At 50.7% G+C, this 22268-nt stretch overlaps 9 protein-coding genes across 9 annotated transcripts; 3 read left to right on the forward strand and 6 right to left on the reverse strand.

Moving 5' to 3' along the window:
- The first annotated feature begins 1483 nt into the window (after nt 1–1483).
- BDZ99DRAFT_457588 (uncharacterized protein) lies at nt 1484–4076 on the forward strand. The gene is made up of 6 exons (XM_033718717.1): nt 1484–2092; nt 2148–2326; nt 2380–2486; nt 2535–2660; nt 2711–2800; nt 2898–4076. Exons 1-6 carry the CDS (start codon nt 1765–1767, stop codon nt 3709–3711), a joined length of 1644 nt encoding a protein of 547 aa, XP_033582575.1. The 5' UTR covers nt 1484–1764; the 3' UTR covers nt 3712–4076.
- On the reverse strand, nt 3729–4769 carry BDZ99DRAFT_541364 (uncharacterized protein; the record flags this gene model as incomplete). The annotated part of the gene is made up of 3 exons (XM_033726737.1): nt 3729–4306; nt 4448–4520; nt 4686–4769. The coding sequence occupies 3 exons, from the start codon at nt 4767–4769 to the stop codon at nt 4035–4037; spliced, it is 429 nt and encodes a 142-aa protein (XP_033582576.1). The 3' UTR covers nt 3729–4034.
- Nucleotides 4770–7683: 2914 nt separating this feature from the next.
- BDZ99DRAFT_457591 (Bet v1-like protein) lies at nt 7684–8467 on the reverse strand. Its single transcript, XM_033718718.1, has 4 exons — nt 8328–8467; nt 8114–8260; nt 7877–8039; nt 7684–7814 (listed from the first exon to the last, which is right to left on the reverse strand). The coding sequence occupies exons 1-4, from the start codon at nt 8394–8396 to the stop codon at nt 7741–7743; spliced, it is 453 nt and encodes a 150-aa protein (XP_033582577.1). The 5' UTR covers nt 8397–8467; the 3' UTR covers nt 7684–7740.
- Nucleotides 8468–8908: 441 nt separating this feature from the next.
- BDZ99DRAFT_457592 (HSP20-like chaperone) lies at nt 8909–10162 on the reverse strand. Its single transcript, XM_033718719.1, has one exon. The coding sequence runs from the start codon at nt 9828–9830 to the stop codon at nt 8955–8957; it is 876 nt and encodes a 291-aa protein (XP_033582578.1). The 5' UTR covers nt 9831–10162; the 3' UTR covers nt 8909–8954.
- A 969-nt stretch (nt 10163–11131) lies between these two features.
- On the forward strand, nt 11132–13213 carry BDZ99DRAFT_541370 (HET-domain-containing protein; the record flags this gene model as incomplete). Its single annotated transcript, XM_033726738.1, has 2 exons — nt 11132–11190; nt 11237–13213. The coding sequence occupies 2 exons, from the start codon at nt 11132–11134 to the stop codon at nt 13128–13130; spliced, it is 1953 nt and encodes a 650-aa protein (XP_033582579.1). The 3' UTR covers nt 13131–13213.
- Nucleotides 13213–13764, forward strand: BDZ99DRAFT_119468 (uncharacterized protein). Its single transcript, XM_033712505.1, has one exon. The coding sequence runs from the start codon at nt 13296–13298 to the stop codon at nt 13701–13703; it is 408 nt and encodes a 135-aa protein (XP_033582580.1). The 5' UTR covers nt 13213–13295; the 3' UTR covers nt 13704–13764.
- BDZ99DRAFT_119459 (uncharacterized protein) lies at nt 13765–14421 on the reverse strand. Its single transcript, XM_033712504.1, has one exon. The coding sequence runs from the start codon at nt 14225–14227 to the stop codon at nt 13826–13828; it is 402 nt and encodes a 133-aa protein (XP_033582581.1). The 5' UTR covers nt 14228–14421; the 3' UTR covers nt 13765–13825.
- Nucleotides 14422–14909: 488 nt separating this feature from the next.
- Nucleotides 14910–16663, reverse strand: BDZ99DRAFT_493623 (uncharacterized protein). The gene is made up of 4 exons (XM_033723250.1): nt 16185–16663; nt 15655–16064; nt 15431–15597; nt 14910–15376 (listed from the first exon to the last, which is right to left on the reverse strand). Exons 1-4 carry the CDS (start codon nt 16637–16639, stop codon nt 15086–15088), a joined length of 1323 nt encoding a protein of 440 aa, XP_033582582.1. The 5' UTR covers nt 16640–16663; the 3' UTR covers nt 14910–15085.
- A 3533-nt stretch (nt 16664–20196) lies between these two features.
- BDZ99DRAFT_119508 (uncharacterized protein) lies at nt 20197–20752 on the reverse strand. The gene has a single exon (XM_033712506.1). It carries the CDS (start codon nt 20713–20715, stop codon nt 20353–20355), a length of 363 nt encoding a protein of 120 aa, XP_033582583.1. The 5' UTR covers nt 20716–20752; the 3' UTR covers nt 20197–20352.
- Between the last annotated feature and the right edge of the window lie 1516 nt (nt 20753–22268).

Genomic DNA, 22268 nt, shown 5'->3' on the forward strand with positions numbered 1-22268 from the left:
ATGCGGGCGGCCACGCATGCTCGACACCAGATGGTGTTCGAGGGACAAAGATAAAGTACAAGGGTAGGTAGAGTAAGTCTATGCATATTTTTTGGCTAATGCTTCGGTGCTGCTCTTGACTGCGAGACACCATTTGGAGAGGGCGAGTCTAGTAGCTATCCAGGAAGATCGTTTCAAAGTCAGCAGAGTTTCCGCGGTAAATTTGCATTTGCAGATTTGAAGGCTTCCGAGTACACCTAGTAGCAACAAGGCAGCGTTTCCTTTTGGGACCAGGTCAAAGGGTCTACATATGCATGTCTGCGTGATGGCTGCCGAGCAGAATATTAGCCACTACCAGCATAAATAAGCCCCTCGACGTCCGAGAATATCGACTTGTCTCACCGCAACTTTGCCAGGAATAGCATACATTGATAAGGCCTAGTAAGTGGTCGCATGTTCCCGCTGCAATCAATATTTACAAGACTACCCTCACCTTCTCCTCACTTGTGACTTCTGATGGTGGTGCATGTACTGCGGCGGGAGTGACGCTGGCCTCGCGACCCGTCTGGCGTACCCGGGAAGAGGCAGCCACCGAGTTACAGCGCCTGCCCACGACTGTCTCATACAGCGGCGAGCCCAGGAGCCACGTCTTTCAGCATTATATTGGGTGGCCTACGCTTTGGCGTTTCGTCCGACGTGGGAACGAGGCAGACGGCGACTCGAGCCGAGGCGGTATCTGCATGGAAGTTGTGGGCCGCAGGGCTCGTCGACGCAGGTTCACGCTTCAGGATAGACGACGAGAGCTTCTAGAAGAGGGCATGAGACAGGGAGTAGATCCATATCGTGGCCAAGGAAACATAGCGAATGGAGACAGCAGCGAGAGAGCCTCCGCGATGCGGTTTCTGGCAGAGGCATCGTGAGCCGCTTAAGGCACATCGGACGCGGGCCAACAGCAGCCGCAGCGAGGCGGGGTGACGCTGGGTGTCTTGATACCGCCATAGCGTGGTGGTGGTGGGTGGTGAATGGTGAGTGGTGCCGGGCAACGAGGAGTGAAGGGCCCCCAGGGGCAGCCAGGAACCGAGTGTGCCCCTAATGCAGGCGGCCCGAGCAGGCGGCGCGCCCGAAAAAGAGCCTCTCTCCTCCCCAAACGCTGCCTGCCGCACCCTTCAATGCGCCAACACTGCGCTGCTATACAAGCTGACACGGCGGAAAGCGCCCAAAATTCAGCATGTTCTCTTCTCCTACTGCTTGGCAGCGTGTTCATGCTCGCCATATAGCTGCCCCTGCGCGCCTCCGCGTGAGGGCTGCAAGCGTCGTCGGACAGGTGGTCGAGCGTGTTGCAACCGCGATTCCTGTCCCACCCCATCGCCATCTCGTGAGCACCCCTCCCTTCCTATGTTGCACCAAACGCACTCGCAGCCCAGTCGAGCTCCACGGCGCTTCATTGTCTCGGGTCCATCCGAACACGACCTCTTAACTCTCCCTTACTGCCGCGTGCGCTGCTGCACTTCTGCTGGACAAGAACACCTGCTGTCGCCCTCCCTTCCTTTCCCCCCGATCTCTGCATGTTCCATCGTCTAACCTACTCGATACGCCGTTTCTGTCTGTACCTAGGTACATCCCCTCGCTTATGTAACCTCCAGCTTTGCTTTCTCCAGTTCTCGTTTCCCTCCGGCTCTATTGACTGCGAGTCTTGACCTTAGATCGAGCTTGATATAAGCTCCAGGGTTCCTTCAACTGTCCGCTCTTTATTGTATCCAACTATCCTTTTCGTAATTTATCACTATGGCGAGTCTCATTCTGGAACGTGCCGTCACTGCTCGACAGCTCAACGGCGGCCGAGCCAACCTCGATGCTCTAGGCATCTTCTACGTCCTGGTGGCGATCCTCTACTCTCTCCTCGTGGCCGTTGAGATCTACTTGCTGCACCGCCATCGGTCCAATCACTCCATTCGCATACGCGGCTTCAGCGTCCTCATTGGCTCCGTCTCGATGCTCCATGTGTACCTCGTTCTCGTTCTACTCGCTTACCCCGAAAACGGGAACTGGCCCTGCGTTGCCGAGTACTGGATCATGTCAGTGTTTCTACCACTGGGCATGGCGTTGTTTCAAGGTTGGTATTCCAGAACTTCGGTGAACCATTGATGCTCTTGCTTACCGTGTCCCAGCTGCCAATGCAAGGCTTCTCAAGTACTACGAGAGTCAAGAAAGACTTGCTCGTAATTATACGGAGGGGGCACGCAAGAAACGAATCACTTGGACTCCGAAAGGTATCTTGGAGGCGTACTTACGTCTTGACGCTGCTGCGAAAACATATGCGTGGATTGTTGTTGGTCTAGCGATCTCGGTACGTATTCGCATTTGACCTCAGAGTTTGCCAATGCTTACTAATGATATCAGTTCATTCCATCTACTATACTATACTTTGGCTCGCGTCGCTTTCATCGCTCTTACGGCTTTTTCGGTCATGTTGCCGACCAATCCAGCTGCCGGAGGGGAGCAGAATGGTAGGCAGCACTTCCTTCCCGACGACGCTGAATCTCACACTTCAACAGGGTTCCATCCATCTTTATGCAGCTATTCTGGACTACAATATTTGGGCCCTATCTACTCTGGAAGATTCGCAAGGTCAATGATGTCCACTACTGGGCGTGGCAGACTCGATTAGCAATCATTGCAGGGTGAGATCACTTGCAATCTTGCATTGAGTACTTACTAATGCCCAGAATAGTCTTCCTGGAACACCGCTCTGGCTCGCTTTTACGTACACGAAGATTCCCGTGATGTTGACCATCAACAAGTACTTCCCAACCTCAGGATGGTAAGTTGCACGCCCACCCATTCCTACACCACCTCTCGAAACTAAGTCACGTTCTCTAATCCCATAAGAGCTGCACTAAAACCCTACTCCCCCGCAGGTTCCTCCCCTGCCTCATAACCATCCAGCAAGTCACTATCATCCTCCCCCTCTGGGACGCCTACAAATCCGCCCTCAACCCTTCCCGCCGCACCAGCACCTCCTCCCTCACCTCTCACATCTCCGCCTCCTCCTCCGCAACCCTCAAGCACAAAGGTAGCATGCAATCCCTCGAGTTCGTGATAAAGCACAACATCGAGCCACTCATAACCTGGGCCGCGCGCAGAGAATTCACAGCCGAGAACATGGTCTTCCTGCGCGAAGTGCGCAACTTCCGCCAACGCTGGGAACATATTTCTGAGTACATCCAACCTCAAACACAAACACCTCCCACCTCACTCGGCAAACAAATCGATGGACGAACCGAAGCAGGGCCGAGCACCATCTCAGCTCAGCAACGCCGCCAGCAATTCACCGAAGCCTCCCTCATCTTCTTCACGCTGATCAACCCTTTCACGGCCGAAACACCAATCAATATCGAGTACAAAGTCTTCCGGCACCTACAATCCCTCTTCTCGAGCGTAGTCTTCGACCCCTACGAGTGTGATGCCATCTCGGAGCACTCAAAGCGTGAAAACGTGGTGTGTCCGTGGGAAGACGACGCCTTGATGCTCGGCGGCCTGCTTGGCCGCGCCGAGAGCGTGAAGAGTGAGTCCGGCATAGGGATCGAGCATGTGCCAAAGGAGTTTGATGTGGGGCTTTTCGATGCCGCGTTTGAGAGCATCAAGTATCTTGTTTTTACGAATACGTGGCCGAGGTATGTGGAGGCGGAGAGAGCGAGTGGAGTGATGGAGGAGAAGTGGGTTGAGGGATAGGACAACGAAGTCGTATAGTATTGACGGAAGCTGTCATATTCTCTTCTCCTTCAAGGGATGCTCGCTGGTGGGAAGGTGTTGATATGGGGTAGAAGGGCTTAATCTAATTCTTATCTGGCCTGCGTGTGGCAATCTGTCGATATGTTGGGGGAATGGGCAGGACGTTTGCTTGAGGCGTTTTGGGAATATACCATGGTATCTGGTGGCACTCGTATAGCTTATAAGAAAACATCTACGAGAGAATTGAACGAGTCTAGAGGGTTTGAATACTGACCTATCTTGAGGAAAGCAAAGAATGGCAAAGGAATAGGAAGACGAGCATTTCATAGGCCCAGTAAAAACCAGAACAAGGTCTCTCGCAGTGCTGCAACGCCTCTGATCATAGCATTCTGAAGTGTGACCTGGATCCTGTGATTGATACTGCATAGCGGGCTAAGCTTGCAAACGTTGTCATCGTCTGGGGAGTAGTCCCGGCCGTCTTCACTGTCCGGGATCGCGGTCTTATCCGGCTTCTGTTTAATATCAGGACCGTGGTTGTGGTTGTGAGAATCGTGATCTTTGTTGTTGGACATGGTGACAACATCGGCAACGAGATCTATACACGAGTCTTAGATGAGACTGGCGGCATGAGCGTTGGTCATGGCTTACTTAGTGAGAGTCAGAAGCCGCTGGCGAGGCCTGTGGATATGTCGCTAGCTCAGACTCGGCAACAGAAGACAAGTACCCTTGTGCTTACCTCTCGACACGCTAATGCAGTGCTCTGTAGTCGAGCCTTTCCCTAGCCACGCGTTCGCGGCTTTAAGGTTCGTCTAGGAAGCAGACTTGCAATCAGCAGAGTCAAACGAGCAATTATGGGGCAAGCGATAAAGGAGACTGGAGTCGAGTGCAGAGTTGCAGTGGGCAAAGTCAAACCTTGAGACCTAGAGCGAGCGGTAAATGACACTGGAGCTGAAGGCAGGTACCCTAGAGCTTACCATTTCAATCGCGCGGTCGTAAAGCGCACTACGCGTACTGCTAAATGATTGAGCCGTCAGGCAAAGCTTTGCAGGATAACTCATGGTCCATTCAATCTCAAAATAGGTAATTTCGACGCAGCGGAAGTGAGGTTAGGACTGATCTTCCCGGGAGATGTCGGCGCAATACAACAAACCTGGAGTGGCACTCATTCAACACTCATCATATGGAAGGGGTCAAAATGCCAAAGCTTCCAACATTTTATCTTAACCCGTTCAACGACAAGGGAATCGAAAAGACCACCATCATCCACCAGACATCCTACCATCCTTGTCTTAAGACTCTCCTTTCCGACTTCCAGCACATCCTCTATCGCTACACCTACGGACTAAGCTGTAGGAGTTGAAGCTGGAACGGGCCACGAGAATGAAGGCGCGCCAGAGAATCTTGGGAATCCTCCAGTAGGCTTAGGTCCTAGAGGGAACGAAGGCACGCCAGAGAAGCCTGGAAACCCTCCTGCAGGCGCAGGCCCGCTCGGGGGAGAGAATGAAGGCCAGTTCGTAGGCCAACCACTTGGTGCGGAGAAACTGAAAGAACCGCCGCTTGGAAATTGACATTTATCGAGCGGAGCCGTAGGAGTGGGGAAACCTGTGGGGAAACCTATGGGAACGCCAGGAAATCCAGAGAGGCCTCCTGAAAGACGTTAATATATGCACTGGTATCTAGAGAAGAGGCTTGGTATGTACGCGAGATCTTTTGCTGCCAGCATTCAAATGGTCACTTGAATTGTGTTTGTCGCATCAAGTGAACCGACAAGAGATCGATTGATGAAGTGAATGGGTACTGAAGGGCTACGTACCGGAGGGCAATTGAGTGGGTCCTGGGCCAGCCGGGAAAGAGGGGAATCCCGTCTGATGAGGAGCACCGCTGTGGTGGTGAGCGCTAGATTCTAACTAGCGCTTTTCAATCTCGCTGCCAGAGGGCGCGAGGAAGCCGCTGAAGGACGGGAAGCCTGAGTGACTCCCTGTGGGTTTAGGAAATCTGCCAGTCGGTACAGGGAAGCTGATAGGGAATCCGCCTGTAGGGTGGGGAGCGCCGCTGTGGCGATGAGCGCTGAATTCTGGCTTGTCGCCAATGGGAGCAGCGACGGCACTTGATGCATGTCAGTAACAATGTACACCGATGTGAATGTGAGGTTCATTGCCTGGAAGCAAGAAGCGCCACGAGCGCAATTTTGACGGTATGCAGCATGATGATGGCAGATTGGTGCTTTTACTAATTGCGAGCCTGCACAGGATGAAAGGATGAAAGTGTGAAAGGGTGAAAGAATGTTTGCTCTGCTGAATGAAAGGGAAAGGTCGATGGTCCCTCTTTATATGCTAAATCCTTCCTCATTAGCGAAAGGTGATGCATCATCGCCATCGGCAGAAGACGTGGGCTGTAAACGAAGGTCGCTTTTCCCGAGCAGCCGCATATAGAGGAGTATACCAATGAGGGTGCCAATTTGTTTCCTCGCAGTCGGGCGTGGTGGAGCCATAGGCGGCAAAAGGCTGTCGATCACCCCCTGATTCGTAGTGGAGCCTCCGTCAATTACCTCCTTACGCCCAGAAGTGTTGCGGGAAATACTGGGCCCGCAATCAAGGCTAGAGTTTCAGTTGCATGGAGTGGGTCCATGAACAGATTGTCGTTGTTTTACAGAGGCGAAACATTTGTGGGGTATAAGCCGCGTGGACATGGTCCTAGAACTAGATTGAGGAAATATAAACATGTTTCTGACGAATGATTGCTTGACTTTGTCGTTGTTTTCTTCCACTGTCGGTAGTCAGTTAATGAATTAGGCTAGACTTCCCACGCGTTTCTTGTTCTCCGTCTCAAGTTCTTCTGGAATGAAGCAGTCGGAAAGGCTTGAGACCCCAGGCCTTGTGTGGCCTGGTGGTTGTCGCGTCACTATTGCGGCCCGACAACGAAGCGTCCTGGCAGTAGTCGCTACGGTTCGGTTCGTCTCAAATTCTCTGAGAACGACAACCATACTAAAGATTACGCAAGCTTCACAATTTCTTAGGAGCGTTAAAGAAAATTGATGAAAGAGGGTAATGAGTGGGGCAAGAGAAAAAGCTTTTCCGGGCGAAGGCCGCGACGAGATGACGCGTCAAGGACTAGGCATCTTCGCCGCGACAATAAGGTCGGTCGAATTCATAAATGCCCATAGATTCCGATACGTCTGATCACGTGCATGACGCGATGCGGCTGCGGTGGAATTAAGATGGACGGCGGTGGATGATTCTGTCGCACGGGTCGCTGAGTTCAATTGCCATGAAAGAAGACAACAAGCGGGTTGAACGCGTTGTGGTATCATTTAGAGAGCGGTAAAGCCGTCCAGGAGTCTTGTTTCAGGAATGCCATATGCGTCTATGATAAGCGCGTTTGAGAATCATGCCCTAGGCCGATATTGGTGGAGCTGTGGGAATCCTAAAGCCCCGCTTGTATTGATACTAGGGTTGACATATCAGCATCTAAGTGAGAACAGGTTTTGAACAGGATGAAGTGAGGTTGGCTGTAGCTTTGGGGGATCGATGGGAGAAGGTGAGGTGGTAAAGACGGTCGTCGGAGGAATCAATCTGGATGAAAGCCGCTAAGGATGCGGCATGCCGATTCATTGGTCAATTGATAAATGCCCCTGTATTCACTATACACATGTTCCTTCTGCCACAAATGGTCAATCAAGAGGCATGCCGTGACTCGTCATGTTTGCAAAGGGTTGGCAACAGTGCATATGCATCGAAGAACCCCAGGCAGTGGCGAAAGAGGTGGCATTGCAGATGATGCAACCTGATGGTATCTCGCACATCGCATCACATTCATCAAACCTTTACGAAGGACTCATCTTCAGCTTGTAGGAACCTGCGATGTTCCTTGCTTTAGAGAGCACGCAATGCTCATGGTATGATACAATCATTTTTCCGCCACCAGTGTAGCCGCACCGCTTTTTTCATCGCCCATCGCTCATCGCTCATCCTGCATCACTCAAAGCTCACTCAATTTCTCCCAATAGGAGCCGTTGTGAAGGTCTCTGCCTCACTTCTTTCCAGCAGCGGCAGCAAGATCAGCGAGGGCTTCGCGGCGCTTGAACTTGGCGTCTTCGATGACTCCTGATTCCACAAAGATCGTTAGGACTGTAAACAGTATGGGCAGGAACGCATATGCAACATACCAGCATCAGCATCGCTCGAGAAGTTGCCCGTCCACGTCACAAAAGTCTGGCCCTCATGCTTGCCCGACGTGACAGAGTACAAGCGCACGGTGCTAACAACGGAGGTATAGCTCAAGGCTGGCTGGGAAGAGATGACGCTATAGGTGATGAAGTGGTCGATAGACTGCGGTCATACATGCAAAGTCAGCATAGGTCTCCAAGCTCAGGCAAAGGAAAGATATTGGGGTAGATACGCACAGAATGTTCCTCTTGCTTCACCTCTAACACAGTCCCATCCTTGAAAGCCCACTTCACGATATCCGTCTCGTCCGACGCGCCCTTGACATACTCGCTCTTGTCCAGCTTGCTCCAGAACTTGGAGAAGTCTTGCAGTTTGATGAGGTGCTATGCACGTTCACGTCAGTAATGTATTCGTCGTCTGAGTACTCACAAATGAGGTGGAGTGACATACCCAGACGGAGCTCAAGGGAGCTTCGATGACAGCGGACTCAGTCACAGAGGTGGAGGTTGGGATGGACATTGCAATTGCGATTGAACAACTGGGGTTTCGGAATAGCGGTATAACTAGTGGTGTCTTGAGTGGAACGGAGTGGTTGAAGTAGAAAATGAAGAGTTTGGGACGGAGTGGTTGAAGTAGAAAATGAAGAGTTTGGGACGGCGTGATTTGCTTGTCGTTTGTCCTGCGTCATCGCTTGGGAAGCTGCGCCCTGGTCCCGCAATCGCTGGGGCAAGTGGAGCCGAGAAACGGAGAAGTATCTCTTAAACTGCTATCGCATTCACAATAGCTTGCTATAAGAAGTTTTGCTTCTACAGACGGAATAGCTTCGAGACGAGCGCTTGAAGACTGCAGGCAGGAAACTGTTGAAAGCGAACGATGTCATTCGTATTGTGCTATTCTATAGTTACACATAAAGAGCAAGCATGAGTAAAGCGTCACTGCACGGTGTCAAAAGTGTATTACCCCAACGACTAGATTATACTATGAAACCTTCCACGCGCCGCAACTATGAAATCGGTGATGGTTTTCTCCTCTTGCCCCTAGATCCTTCCTAATTCCTCAAGTCCATTGCTAAGATCCCTACTCGATGTCGACCTTCTTGATCTCGACATAATCACGATCCTGTTTCGGGACTTCGACTCGCAGGATACCATCCTCGAGCTTCGCGGTGATCATGTCCGCATCGACCTGAGCCGGATTGGCACGGCTTCCAAGGCGAACCTTCCGCTCGAAGGCGCCAATTTTCCTCTCGTCCAAAGCAAGAGTCTTCAAGAACTCCTCGTCACCCGGTCGGTAGATGACTCCAGCAATGCTGACCTCGCTCTTTTCAGCGTCCCAGTTTACGCCGACATCCTCTTTCTTGGCTCCGGGGAGTGAGACGTGGATCACGAAGGCAGACTCGGTGTCGAACACGTCGGCTTCAGGCTTGAAATCGTCGGAAGAGGCGTCCTTGGTTTCGCCTTCGTTGTCCTGGCCGAAGAGTTGGGTGGCCAGACTAGCGAGGTTGAACGGCCCGCCCATCCAGGGGCCGCCAAAGCCTCCAATGCCTCCACGACCACCGAATCCACGGCCACGTCGTCCGCCGCAGCCTCGGTGATGTGGTGGTCCCTCATGACGGGGATGTTCGTGGTCAGGATGCTCGTGGTGGGGGGGTTGTGGCGCGTCAGAAGGACCCTCGCCCGGCGTATATGGAGCAGGAGGCCCTTCAGGCTGAGCGGGTGCTTCGGGAGGAGGAGGAGGTCCGCGGTGTCGGTAAGGACCACGAGGTCCACCGCGACGAGCCCAAGGATGACCCCAAGGTCCGAACGGCTGCTCGTCTCCAGATGTTTCGCGTTCTTCACCTGCTTCACGTCCTTGCTGAGCGGCAAAGAAGGGGTGTGCCTGGCCTTGCTGCTCGAGATTGGCAACAAAATCCCAAAAGGGAGCGCTCTGGTTGACGTAGCGTATTGAAGGCATGATTGTTGAGTGGTTAATGGATTGTGTGATGATGGTGTGTAGAATAAGATGATAGATGAGACGAGATGATGAGAGATAAATGAGAAAGGCCACCGGCAGCCATTTTATATAGAGCAAAAACAGGCAGACGACAGCATACGTACGTCGCCACCCCAGCAGGCGAGCGTGGTGTTGGTCATCGGGAGATCGCTGTCAACATGGCGCCCGAGTCCCCGAGGCGCCAATCAGAGCCAAGGCGATCACGAATTTTGGACGAATCTCGAACCTGCTAGACGGAAGTTGAGGAAGGCTGCCGTGCCGCGTACACCACTGCAGTGACTGGTGTTGTGAATAGGCAAAGGCGAGTGCGCGGCCGCTGATGAATGAACATGCCCAGTTGGTCCATCGGCGACAGCAAATGCCGATGTGGCGTCGTGGCGGTTCTGTGGCTTTCTTCCTGATTCTCACCCCTCTTACAAACACATCAACACCATCACCAACCTTCATGACCATCGATGGGCTTGCAAGATATGGAAGTCTCTATTCTCAAGATCCCAAGAAACGGCTTCCGGCTTCTTCTTCAACTCACTCATGACCTCAAGGCTTCTCCCGCCTTGGCTCAGACGCCTAAGACTCTAGCTTGCCTATCGTGAATGCGGTGCAACATGGCATCGCTGCCGTGCTCAACCGCCGTGGTGAACGTTTTCACGCACAAGAAGCGGTAATGGATTCTGGATATCTTTGAGTCCCTGGTCTGGGCTGAACGGATACAGACCTGCTTTTGCCCAACGCGACTTGATGTTCTGGCAGGTGAGAGACTTTTTCCGTGCAAGGCTTTAAAGAGATGTGAAATGTTGAATGCTTTGGAGGTGATGGGGATCCGTGGCGTTTGGGGACACATCTAGAGTCGACGTTTGGGGACACCACCAGAGCTGACGAAAGTTCATAACTCGCAATCTTTGCTCTGCGAAAGACACATCTACAGGCCGGCTTGTAGTCATTGGCAAAATCAATGGATTTAAGGGCAGCCTTGGTAGAGAAATTACACCGGTAATCAGGCTGTGTAGGTGCATGCGGGGATGTGGCGTGGATGTTTCGGTGATAGTCCACAGACCCCCACACAGGATAATCGAAAAGCTGCCCCGCTTCAGCCTTGCAGGAAGGCTGAACCAAGAATGGCATAAGACCATAAGATGCGCGACCTTCTCGGGGTCTCCAATTCTCAATCTGCGTTTAGTTCTCTCTCACGGGAGACTTCCCGTTGCTGTTCACGACTTTACAGCGAGCAATTGCCGACTCCTCTACGGCGTCCTTGGCTCGCAATGTCCGCCCTATGTCTCCACACTTCAGCCAACTTCCACGATATGCCAAACTCTCGACAGTAAGGAGCTTAAAATCTCGCATCTGTCCCTAACTTGTTCTCAAAGTCTCGCCTTTCTGCGGAAAATGCGTCTCCTCCGTACGTCCGACTTCAAGGTCATAAGTTTCTTCGACCAAGACCTTCCCCCATGCGCCATTCTTTCCCATACTTGGGGCAAAGAGGAAGTCACTCTGCAAGACCTACAGCAAGAAAGAATCACTGCTTATCTTATTTCTCTAAAAATACAAATTGCCAATGGCGACACTCTCCAGAATATCGAGCCAATCAAGCAGGGCCTAGTAAAGATTCTGGGCGCCGCCTCCCAGGCTGAAAAGGACGGCTTCGAGTATATCTGGTGCGATACCTGCTGCATCGACAAGACCAATAGCACAGAACTGTCTGAAGCCATCAATTCGATGTACCAGTGGTATAAAGGTCGCCATTGCTACGCGTATTTGGCAGATGTGCTAGAATTCCCCAGCATAGATTATGCGGAGAGAGACTCCGCATTTGCCAGAAGTCGATGGTTTAAAAGAGGTTGGACGCTGCAAGAGCTCATTGCGCCGTCCTCTGTGGCCTTCTTTAATGAAGCATGGCAATTCATAGGGACTAGATCAGAGCTTGGGGCGTTCATATCTGAAACTACTGGCATTGATAGAGCGGTTCTCGATGGCGAGGATCCTGGTCTATCCAGTATTGCGAAGAGGATGTCCTGGGCAGCTGGAAGAAAGACTACTCGAGTGGAAGACATTGCGTATTGTTTGATGGGCCTGTTCGGAGTCAACATGCCTCTCTTGTATGGGGAAAGAGAAAAGGCATTCCTCCGACTACAAGAAGAGATCATGAAAAGGTCTGAGGATCATTCCCTGTTTGCATGGAAAAGGCCACTCTCTACATCTGACAATGAACACTCCGGGTTGTTGGCGACCTCGCCAGCGGACTTTTCAGAATCTCGTCACATCATCCAGTTTCTTCGGGATCAGGACAGTGGCCAGGAGACACACTTTCCATATTCCATGACTAACATTGGTATAAACATATCTCTTCCTATGCTCCAAATAGAGACCTTTATCGTGGCAAACACTAAATACGTCAAGACGTTCCTTGCTATCCTGGACTGTCAAGACACAACCGATACCCGTGGACCGCTTGGGATATACCTCATTTGCAACGAACGAGGCTATTACCGTAGGTGCCATCTAAACAAGCTTATCCCGGCTGGGACGAATACATCAAAGATCACTGGCGGCGTCCGAACTAAGAATCTGTACGTTGAGCAACATGAAGTCGCCCCGAGGATTGAATCTACTGCGTTGTATCAGTTCTACATCCCGGGGCTGCCTGAGCGGATGCTGCAATACGGTGCAGTTTTGGAGGTATTCCCGAACAAACGAATTGCGTCTTGGAACTCTGAAACCGGCATTCTCCGTTGTTCGCGTGGACTAGGTGGTGCCGTATTCATCGGTCGGGCAGATGGATTCGGCCGAATATTGCTTGTCGGTGTTGATTCCCAGCTACACCCTCAGTGCGCGTTCGACAAAGCGACCGACCCCAACTTCAAAAGTTTCATATCAGATGCTGGCTTCAAAACGCATCGTGAAATCGTTCCTGCGCTCGTTCATTACCGATCTTACGTTACACAGGGATCGGAAAAACCAGAGAGATTTTTTATTGAAAGAAACTCGCAGTGGTTGGCACTCAAGGAGGTCGATGTCAACAAAGTGCATGGTTGGGACGAATGGATCTCTGAGCGAGAGGATAACACAACAGATATTGATTTGGGAGCCTGGGAGACTTCTACGAGACAAGATTCTTGGTTTTTTCAATCGAAGTTGGACAAGATCTGGAATAAATTCGATATGTGGATCAGTGCGGACATCAAAGAAGATGTAATTAAGGGCCAGAAGATGTTTTCTGTACGTCTAAGTAACGATGAGTTCCAACGGATCCTTCCGCGATAGACGATACAGGCTCGAAACAAATGGTGGTAGAAGGTGGTAGCTTGTCCAGCTCAGGAATCCGAGCAACGATTCCCCATCCTTACAATTCTCTTCGACTATTGCATTTCGCCCCAACGATTCATCTTACATTTGATGGCCGGATGAATAGCCCGAGTTTGTTATCGTATGAGTCATCAGAACCAACCCCCAACATCATATCTGTCGCCTTCTCCGCAATCGCATGGATCGTCGCCTGGATATGCGCCTCAACATGCAGCGGTAACACGCTCGCATCCACAACTCGCAGGCCCTTCATTCCATGTCGACACTGCGTCTACTCTGCTGTCACCACATGGGAGCGTCGCGAAAGTCCCTCCCGGATGCCAATCTGTCGTCGTGGTCGCTTTCATATCTTCCAATCTGATTCATCTTCCGGTGGGCACACCCGCTGCTTGGAAATATGACGCAGAGGTCCAGCGCGGGGGATGTGCTCTCTCACATAGTTGGGAGAGGCGTTTCTCCATCAGGGCCCTTGTTTGCCACCATCATCCACCAAGTAGACTCATTAACGTTGCTATTTATTTCCGATCCTGATTTCCACGCCTCTCCAAGCCTTTCCATTAACATAATCTCTTCCGTCATCACCAATCTTCATGATCCATCGTCGAAACTACCGAAGGTGGAAATCCCTATTCGCACGATCCCACCAGACGGCATTAGCTTTCCCTGATCCCTGGTTCCCGCAATTGATTCCTGATGTCAAACGCCTCTCCGGCCATTGCTCCAAGCGCGTAGCACTCGCCAATGAACCCAAACTGCTCTCCACGCTTGCGCTGGACCACCGGCACACTTGCACCGAAGACAATGGCGATAATGCCCTTCTCTTTCGTGTCTTTTGGGACCAAGGCCAAAAACCTCGCCGTCTTCGTCAGCTTGCGACCCCAGACTACAGACTGTACACGTCGGATATACGCTTTCTGCAAAGTGTGATCTGATCGGTCGTGGAGTTGGTTTAGTATGACTTCGCCGTGCTTAACAATGGTAGTAAATGTCTTCTCGCACAAGAAGGCGTGGTGAGGGGGAGGCGCGTCTCCATCTCGGCCCTCGTTTGCCACCATTGTCCGCTAAAAAGACTCCTTTACGTTGCTGTTTGTTTCCTTACTGTTTTCAAGCAGTTTGAACTGCTTCCCATTGAGATTGCCGTACTCCAGCCAGCTAGACGGAGTCATTCCAGCCCGCGCAGGATCCTCCAAGTGTTCGATCACGTCCAGTTGAAAATCTTGAATTTCTATGTTCCGCGATACAGTAAAACCTTCGTATAGTAGTACCGGGTTATAGTGATATTTTCTATACAGTGATACGAGTCGCCGGATTGTCCGATTTGCCTCCTGTATCACTAGCTCTCTGCTTAGTATAGTATCACTAAGCCCTTTTCATACGATATCATACTAACCAGGCTGGATTTTGTATGGGAAAGTGGTCCGTGGGGACCACCGGCTTACAAATCAGGTACACTTGGCCTTCAATACAGTGATACTCTCTATACAGTGATAATACCCAAGTCCCCGACCTGTATCACTATAACCCGGCTTTACTGTACGTGCCCGACGCGTTGCACGGACTTTCCCCCGGTACCCCCCGACCAAGACGTTCGCGTTCTGTCGATCCCAATGGCCGTATTGATCGCGCCGAATGAGGGAGGGGCATCCATCAGGGTTCGGGTCCAACTTGGCCGTCCCTTCGCTGTTTCCGGGGTGACAGGAGCCCATGGACCACAGATCACATCCAGTGAATTGGACTGTAATAAAGCTAATAAAATTAATTCTCGAGTGACTCAGATCTCTATAAAGATTATTCCTCTAGAACAAAGAGCGCAGTAGCGTTTGAAGCTCTTTCAACTTATTCGTGACCAGATTGTTGGCTACTTTCAGAACCTATTATGACCTTTGTCATCTGGGTATATCAATTCCAGTCCGTTACGCTGCACCTTTGTCACGCTGGACTCTCTGAAGTTCCCTCCGTAATTTCCAAAGCTGAGTAAGGCGGACCGCCAACGAGGTGAGGACCGAGAGACCAGCCATAATGAAAGCAAGGACAATCATAAGATCTGAAAACCCCCACCCTATCTGGCGTGTGAAGAGTTCGCCCACCGCGAGGGATATGTATAAGCAAATCAAAAGATACAAGATAACAAATATCCAAGACCCAGCCTTCGTGAAGGTGCGATGTCTCTTGCAGCTTGTTAAAAAGGCTGAGTATCTATCATTCTATCCAAGAGCGTTATTAGATGGACTTCGAGAAGATGGAGTGTGTAGTCTCACCTCTTGCGACTCCGACTCTGACGTGTCGAGTGTGGTTATATGGCGGTCATTGGGTCCTTCTTCAGTTGCTGCTGCGTGGATTTCCGGTACAGACAAGGGAGGAGGCCCAGATGATGGGCTGGTGCTGCTTTCCTGTTGATGTTCCTTCCTTCCATGTTTTTCGAGGTCTCGAAGTAAGTCAGTAATGGGTACTAGTGCAAAAAGACTCTGATACCGGTTCTTACCAGAGTAGCCCTCGGCTATGGCCAGGAAGGGAAGCACCAGCAAAACAAGTGGAAGAAGCTGTCCAAACCTTGGCTCAAAATTGACGCCGACAAACCCAGAACCAAGTGAGGTTAGCCAAAATATCACCTGAGCTAGACCAAACACGAAATAGAAAATCAGCCAAACAATCTCGAACATAAATGATCCCGCAAAAATCTGAGGGATTACAAGAAAGAAAAGCTGCAAAATTTTGCCTGTGCTCAGAGTCGTACCTGACAACTTCGAAGCAAGCCGTTGCTTGACGTCCAGAAGGTCCTCTTGAGACGAAGTAGGCCACCCAATTGTCTTCGCAAAGAGTGTTCTCTCACATGCCATAAGATCACCTTGAGAATCCCGAAGGTAGAGGTCCAGTATCCTGCGGACGTAGCCGCTGCCGAGAACCCCAAGCAAGATGACAAGACCCAACACATTGCCAGCATTGCCGAGTCGCTTTGTCAGGGCGCCTGTGCCTGAGTAGTCCATCAAGAATTAGTCATCTTCGATGGCACACCTCAACGTCACAGTCTCGTCCATAGTCCAAGTCTCCCCGAGACTCTGTAGGAGAAGAGCCAAGATGCAGATCATAATTGCGACCCTTATGTTTTTGAAAATGCCTCGGACACGGAGATAGTCTCGGAGGGCAGCAACGGTTGCCAGGTGTATAATACAGGAAAAGAAGGCCAGAATGACAGCGATACTATACGAGTATGCTCCTATTTTCGTGTCGAGGTCGTGGACGCCATTTCTGATGACGTTTATGGCAACCACAAGGGCGAGGCCTGAAGCAAGTTTTTGATCACTCAATGCCAGGATGAAGCTCTGGAACACTCGAACTCTCCTCTTGTCTCCGTTGCGGCTCTTCCGGCCAAGCAGGAAGTTGTCAAATTCGTTATAACACTTTCTCGGTAATCCATCGGTTAGGTAAGCCCAGATAATCGCAACAATTACGAGCACAATGGAGACCATGAAAGAAATGAGAACCTCAAACTGGTGAGCAAAGTCTCTTTTTTCGAGCAGAACTAGTTCTCGAACTTACCCCAAAGCCTGTCACATCTAGGTCCCCTAGGTCTGCTGGCACGCAGGGATCTGTCGCATCCGGCGATGGCACCTAGGAAGTTGGCTGTGTCTCCATTGGAGCTGGATGCGTGTACTTAATGAGAATTATCTTCGGGGCAACGCTTGAGAGAATTCAAAAGGAAAATACTGCAAAATATAGTATTGTCTCGGTTCCTATCATGGGCCAGCTAGAAAGGCAAGAAACTCCCTTATATAACTCGAGGCCTAGCAATAAGGGAAGCAGGGGGATCCTCTAAACTCTCCATACACGGCTGAACGCAAAGTTAAAAATGCGAACTTGCTTGGACTGCGTTGACTGGGGCGCATCAAGACTCCTATTTGATACGTTTGCGCATTTAAGGGTCCCCTCAGGTAAACGCCATTTGGCTTCCAAGAACACTGCTGCTAACCTGCCGAATCAGATTCTCTAGGTAAGTCCAGTGGCGCTCAAGGTACTACTTATATCAAGCTCCGTATTGGTAGTTTTCCCGCCAAGCTCCTCCCGCATATATACATATGCTGTCACGTATCACTGCCTTTTCCGTGAGAAAGTGATTTGTTGGTTGGTTTTCATTTGACAACACGGAAGAAATGTCTTCCCGATCCCCTACACTACATATGCATGGATGAACGCCTCAACTTTCTGAGGTTTTTGAATGCACGGGCATCGCAAGGCTGAGACCGCCACGATGGTAGCCATCTACCCTTCATACCGCGTCGATCTTGGATGCAACTGCTGACGTGGCCCTCCCCGGCGTCCCCGGCAGCGGGTCGATCGCTTGAATCGCCTTCGTTTCCCACCAGGTAAATTCTGTCCGAAGTCTATTGCGGAACAGGAGGAGCGCTTAGTATATCGGAGCCGACTAAGCCGGATTACAAGGGAGCGCTATGCAAAAGGTACGCAGAACTCCAGCGGTGATATCGTTCTGAGAAATCGTCTCCCGCCCATCGCGATCTTGCTCGTAGGAGCAATTCGTGATGATTGCCTCTCCCTGCCTGTGGCTTGCATCCAAATTCAAGAACAGCTGAGAAGATTCCGAAGAAATAAGGAATGATTTATGAGTCAGAAGATACGCCTAGAACGCGAGGCTGAAAACTTTACGCCTTCTCGCCGTTTGCCTTATGCTCTCTCCAAGAAAAGCGCACGCTGATCTGGACAAGTATAGCTATTGAGCCAGCTATGGCGTTTCAAGCTCATCTTCACAATCACTTCCACAATCAGCGGGCGAGAACGGCAAGCGCTGGCATCGCAAGGCTGAGACCGACACGTTGATATCCGCTCAGCCTTGCAGCAAGAGATGTGTCGCCGCGCTCACTCGCCAGCAGAGAAGCCAATTTTAGTAGGTATCTCGCCGCTGCACTCAACAAATCGGTGATACAGAGGGTTCAGAGCACGATACCTTGAAAATATGAATCGTGAAAAAAGAAACCACAAGAATCGCGAACACGAAGTCCTTCATGGCGCCTGTGAAGAGAAACCAAGCCTCCAACTTCAGCCTCTCTCAACTCGCCTGCCCAGAACAGAATAGATCCAAGGTCTGCGGGTCGTAAAATGGCTTGGGTATGCACGATTGCGGTGAGGCCGTCGAGCTCCTCCAATCACAATTGACCGCGTCCCACCAAATTCTGAGGCGTTTGCAGAACCACTCATTCGCTCTCAAGAGCGATCCATCTCTTGCATCGCGATACGAGGGCGTTGCCTTTTTTTTCGTGCCAACCCTCGGAGCTGTGCCGCTGCCAGGTGCCACAATATGGAGACCTGCGTGGGGGGTGAGAGAATGATTCGCGCCTACCCGTGCGCGCCGTGAACGCCGCTCAGAACAACACGTGAAGCTCTCGTAGGAGAACAAAATGATTCATAGCTACGATGCTTCTAAGCCTAGTCCCATCACCTGTATATGAACTTTCAGTCTTCAACCAAAACGATTCCCAAAACCGCATAAAGAATCTCCTTCCGCCCCTCGAACTCCCAACCAACTTCCCAAAAGGGGCAAAAAGAAAGGGTCCTCGGTGAAGTAAGGACGTAAGCATCACATCTTGCGTTGAGTCTTTGCAACTTTCATAAAGGCCACCGAGAACTATCGGAGCTATATAGCATGAGGCCGAGCCCACGCGGAAACCTCTACGCTGGCTGCGTTCGAAGGAGAAGGCAGGGCTGGGTGGGTGTGCCTTCCACACCCTCCATCCTTGAGATATAGAAACCTCCAAGACTCATTGACGTGTTCATGCGGCTGTCAAAATATGGCACACATAGTCCATGCTCTAGCGTTTGCTCCAACACTTCCCCCACCGCCCACTCATTTGAGCAAAGGAGATCCCTAAAAGTCTAGAAAGAAGTCTCCTCGCGTCTCGAACCCCTATGGTTTCCCAAATGGGCAAAAGTAAAGGGTCCTCGGTGGACTAAGGACGTAAGTACCACATCATAAGATGAGTAATTTGCAACGGTCCTGAGGCTCGCCGAGAATTATTAGGGTTATGTAGCTTGAGTGTTCGCGGAGGTCTTTGTGAGAGGTTGGGAAGGCGGCCAGGGATGGTGGATGTAGCTTCCTTCCGTGGTGGGGGAGGCATGTGAGAGGAACGGGGGAAGAATTCTGGTGCGCGACTGCCTGTGGCGGCTGGTTCCGTATAGTTGGTCTTGGAGAAGGTACGAGATGTACGCTGCTCGATTCGTCCACAGATTTTGTATGAGTTCATAAGCCACGACGATGACGCCGAGATGAAGCATCTGCTAAGAAGTTCTTGCCGGTCTGCTATTCAAGAATTTGTATCGTTCGCTGTGACTCAATAGTGTTCCTAGTAGTCTTCCGAAGCAGAACACATTTGCAAACGCGAACGCGATTCCTATCCCTCCGAATTCCGTCTATCCTCTTCTCTCTCTCTTGAAAGTCGCCCTCGCCCCCTGCCTGCTCCGGCAAGGCGAACGATACTCGTATAGGCATGAGACTCCGACTGGGTTATGGTTCGAGACATGGATATACCGGTGGCCAGTAATTTTGGTTGGAAGTTCAGGCATCCTAGACTGAGACGATTGATCTGGCAACGCGAGACTTAAGTCACACGGCTGGATCTGGATATAAACAAAGAAGGCGACGAGTACTAAGACAGCAGCATGACGTGAATCGACGCATTCTTGAGGCCAAAGTAGTTCCGGGCTGCATTTCTAGATAATCGTTACTTCAGTTTCATACTTCTGTCCGGAATTGCCGTCCTTGAAAACGCCAACTCTTATGTATTGTGTGGGATCTTGGTATGCGCTCCGGACGAGGATTATTCCGTGGAAGGAACTGCTATCGTGCTCGTCAATCTTTAACAAGACCGCAGTTGTCCAGCCAGGAGAAGATAGCTCATCATCGAAGTACAAATGTAACCCGGGAAAAGGTCTGAACTCCAGAGGCTTGTAGTACTCCAAACCTAAATGTGTGATCACCGAGTGTTCAAAAAGTGTTTCGCGAGAAATCTGTCCGCAAGGGCTACGCAGTTTGATGTACCTAGAGGTAACTTGGCTAAAGACGTTGTTGGGATCTACAAGTTGGGCGTGTACGTCTTGAACGACCAGTCCTTCTCAGGCTTAGAAAAGAATTACAGAGCACAAAAGATATTGGCCTATCTTGACAAGCCCAACTTCATGTAGAGAATCGGGGCGTATTCGTAGACTTTGAAGGATGAGCAGGGCCTTTACGATGCCATAAGAGATTCCACGGAAGACACATTTTGAACATTCCTGCGATATAATCATCTTCCACTATGGTTTGAACTCTCATAGCAATACCGGAAATTGCGGGTAATCTATCCTTAGGTCGTGATAAACATCGCTTGGTATAATTTCTCAATATAATCAACCATTTAACGTATTGCTCTTCCCTTTTGCTGGCTTTCCAGTGAAAATCCGGATGGTTGCTTGGCGGATCAATCCCGGTTGGGAACGACTCACATGCTAACGGGACCTCAACACATTCCCAGAAGATATGATCTTGCGAGAAGTGCATCGTCCGGGGCGACAAAGGACGCTCCTATGTGACCCAGCCACGAGAGTACAATTGAAAATGGCCGATGGAACCACTCATTACTGCACTAAGTTGTTCTGTTTCAACACCTACGTGTAGGCTAGTAGTATCATCACGAGCCCACTGGCAATTCCACTTGGCTATGCGTCGTAGTGGGATGTGGCATGGCGTGATTATGGCTGGTTCTCTAGTGGAGAAACAGCCAGCTCTTAGGTCCCTGCCATGTGCAGCAGCAATGCTGATCATACAGTTTTGATAGATGCGGTCCATGATTCGTATACGGCTTTGTCAGTCTTCGACGTGCTCTGGACTATGTTCTGGGCCCAAAGGGCCGGACTGGATGGTACACAGGGAATCGATCCAAAGGTAGTTGATTCCCAAACAGCGGGAGATATGTATTGTATCTCGGAAAGTACGAGGGAGTTCATCAACTGGAACGCTGTTGCAAAGGTAGTCCAGGTTGGTTGGAGTCAACTTCAAGAAATCCTCCGTGCTCTTCCCCCAGGAATGACTCAAGGCGACATAAGATTGTTCAGATATTTTAGCTAGGCTCCCGATCCTGTGAGCATATTGAGTGGGCTGTCGAACAAATTTGAAGCCACTGACTCGCTAGTTGAAGTTTAACACATCCTGTGTTAGTGTGTCCATTTTGATAGAAGCTGGAATTTTCATAAAGAGAAGAGAGCGCTTCGAATGTGAATGACTGTCTTGTTGTTTTCTGCTCTACTGGGATGCAACGAAATCCGCATAAAGGCAAATCGTATCCTTGGGGCCGACCCAGATGGAAATCGATTGAGATTTCGCTTTTGTGCCGCAAAAGGTCATAACAATTGACTTCGACATGAAGCGATTTCAGTTCGACTGGTTTGTTGCTTCAGCGATTTATTGCCCAACTCAGTTTATAACATATGCCGCATCGGGCTACTGCTGGGATTTGAAGAGCTTCAAAAGAGGTACGATAGGAGCCCTCGTATATGCGGAGCTTGAAGCCAGAGCGGTGTTCGGATAGTGGTGCTTCATCAATAGCTTTGATAAGCCTTTTGCACACGTCGCAGAGTTCGCTTTCCATCTCGGCGGCTTGGGTCAGCTTTTGTAGGTCTCAACGCAGATAATCCACCTCCCCGAGGCCGAGCTGTATGACCTTCCTAACGAAAGACCCGGGAAGCCTTGCAACGAAGACAGGGCGAAGTAGATGAAGAAACCTTTGAGACGGAATCCGGAGGGCGGCGGTTATGAAGCCTTGGAAGAAAATCGATGCCTTCGTCTCAAGGATTAGAGGAATCAGCTGCGGCGAACTCAAGCGGATACGTTGCCCCGAGGCTGAGTTGTAGACAGCCTTGCGAGGACGAGGACGACAAGGTGGGTGAAGTAGCGAAGTGAATCTCTAAGATAAAAGCGACAAGCCCGGCGCAACGATCTTATACGGAGTATAGAGACTTCGTTTCAGCAAGAAGACGTAGCCGTTGAGATTTCAGAGATATGAGCTGGGTCGCATCATGAAGAGGGGAGGGTGTGTTGTTCAAGTATACACGTAT

Source organism: Mytilinidion resinicola (genome assembly GCF_010093595.1).
Source record: "Mytilinidion resinicola strain CBS 304.34 unplaced genomic scaffold BDZ99scaffold_2, whole genome shotgun sequence".
In the NCBI taxonomy this organism is placed as follows: domain Eukaryota; kingdom Fungi; phylum Ascomycota; class Dothideomycetes; order Mytilinidiales; family Mytilinidiaceae; genus Mytilinidion; species Mytilinidion resinicola.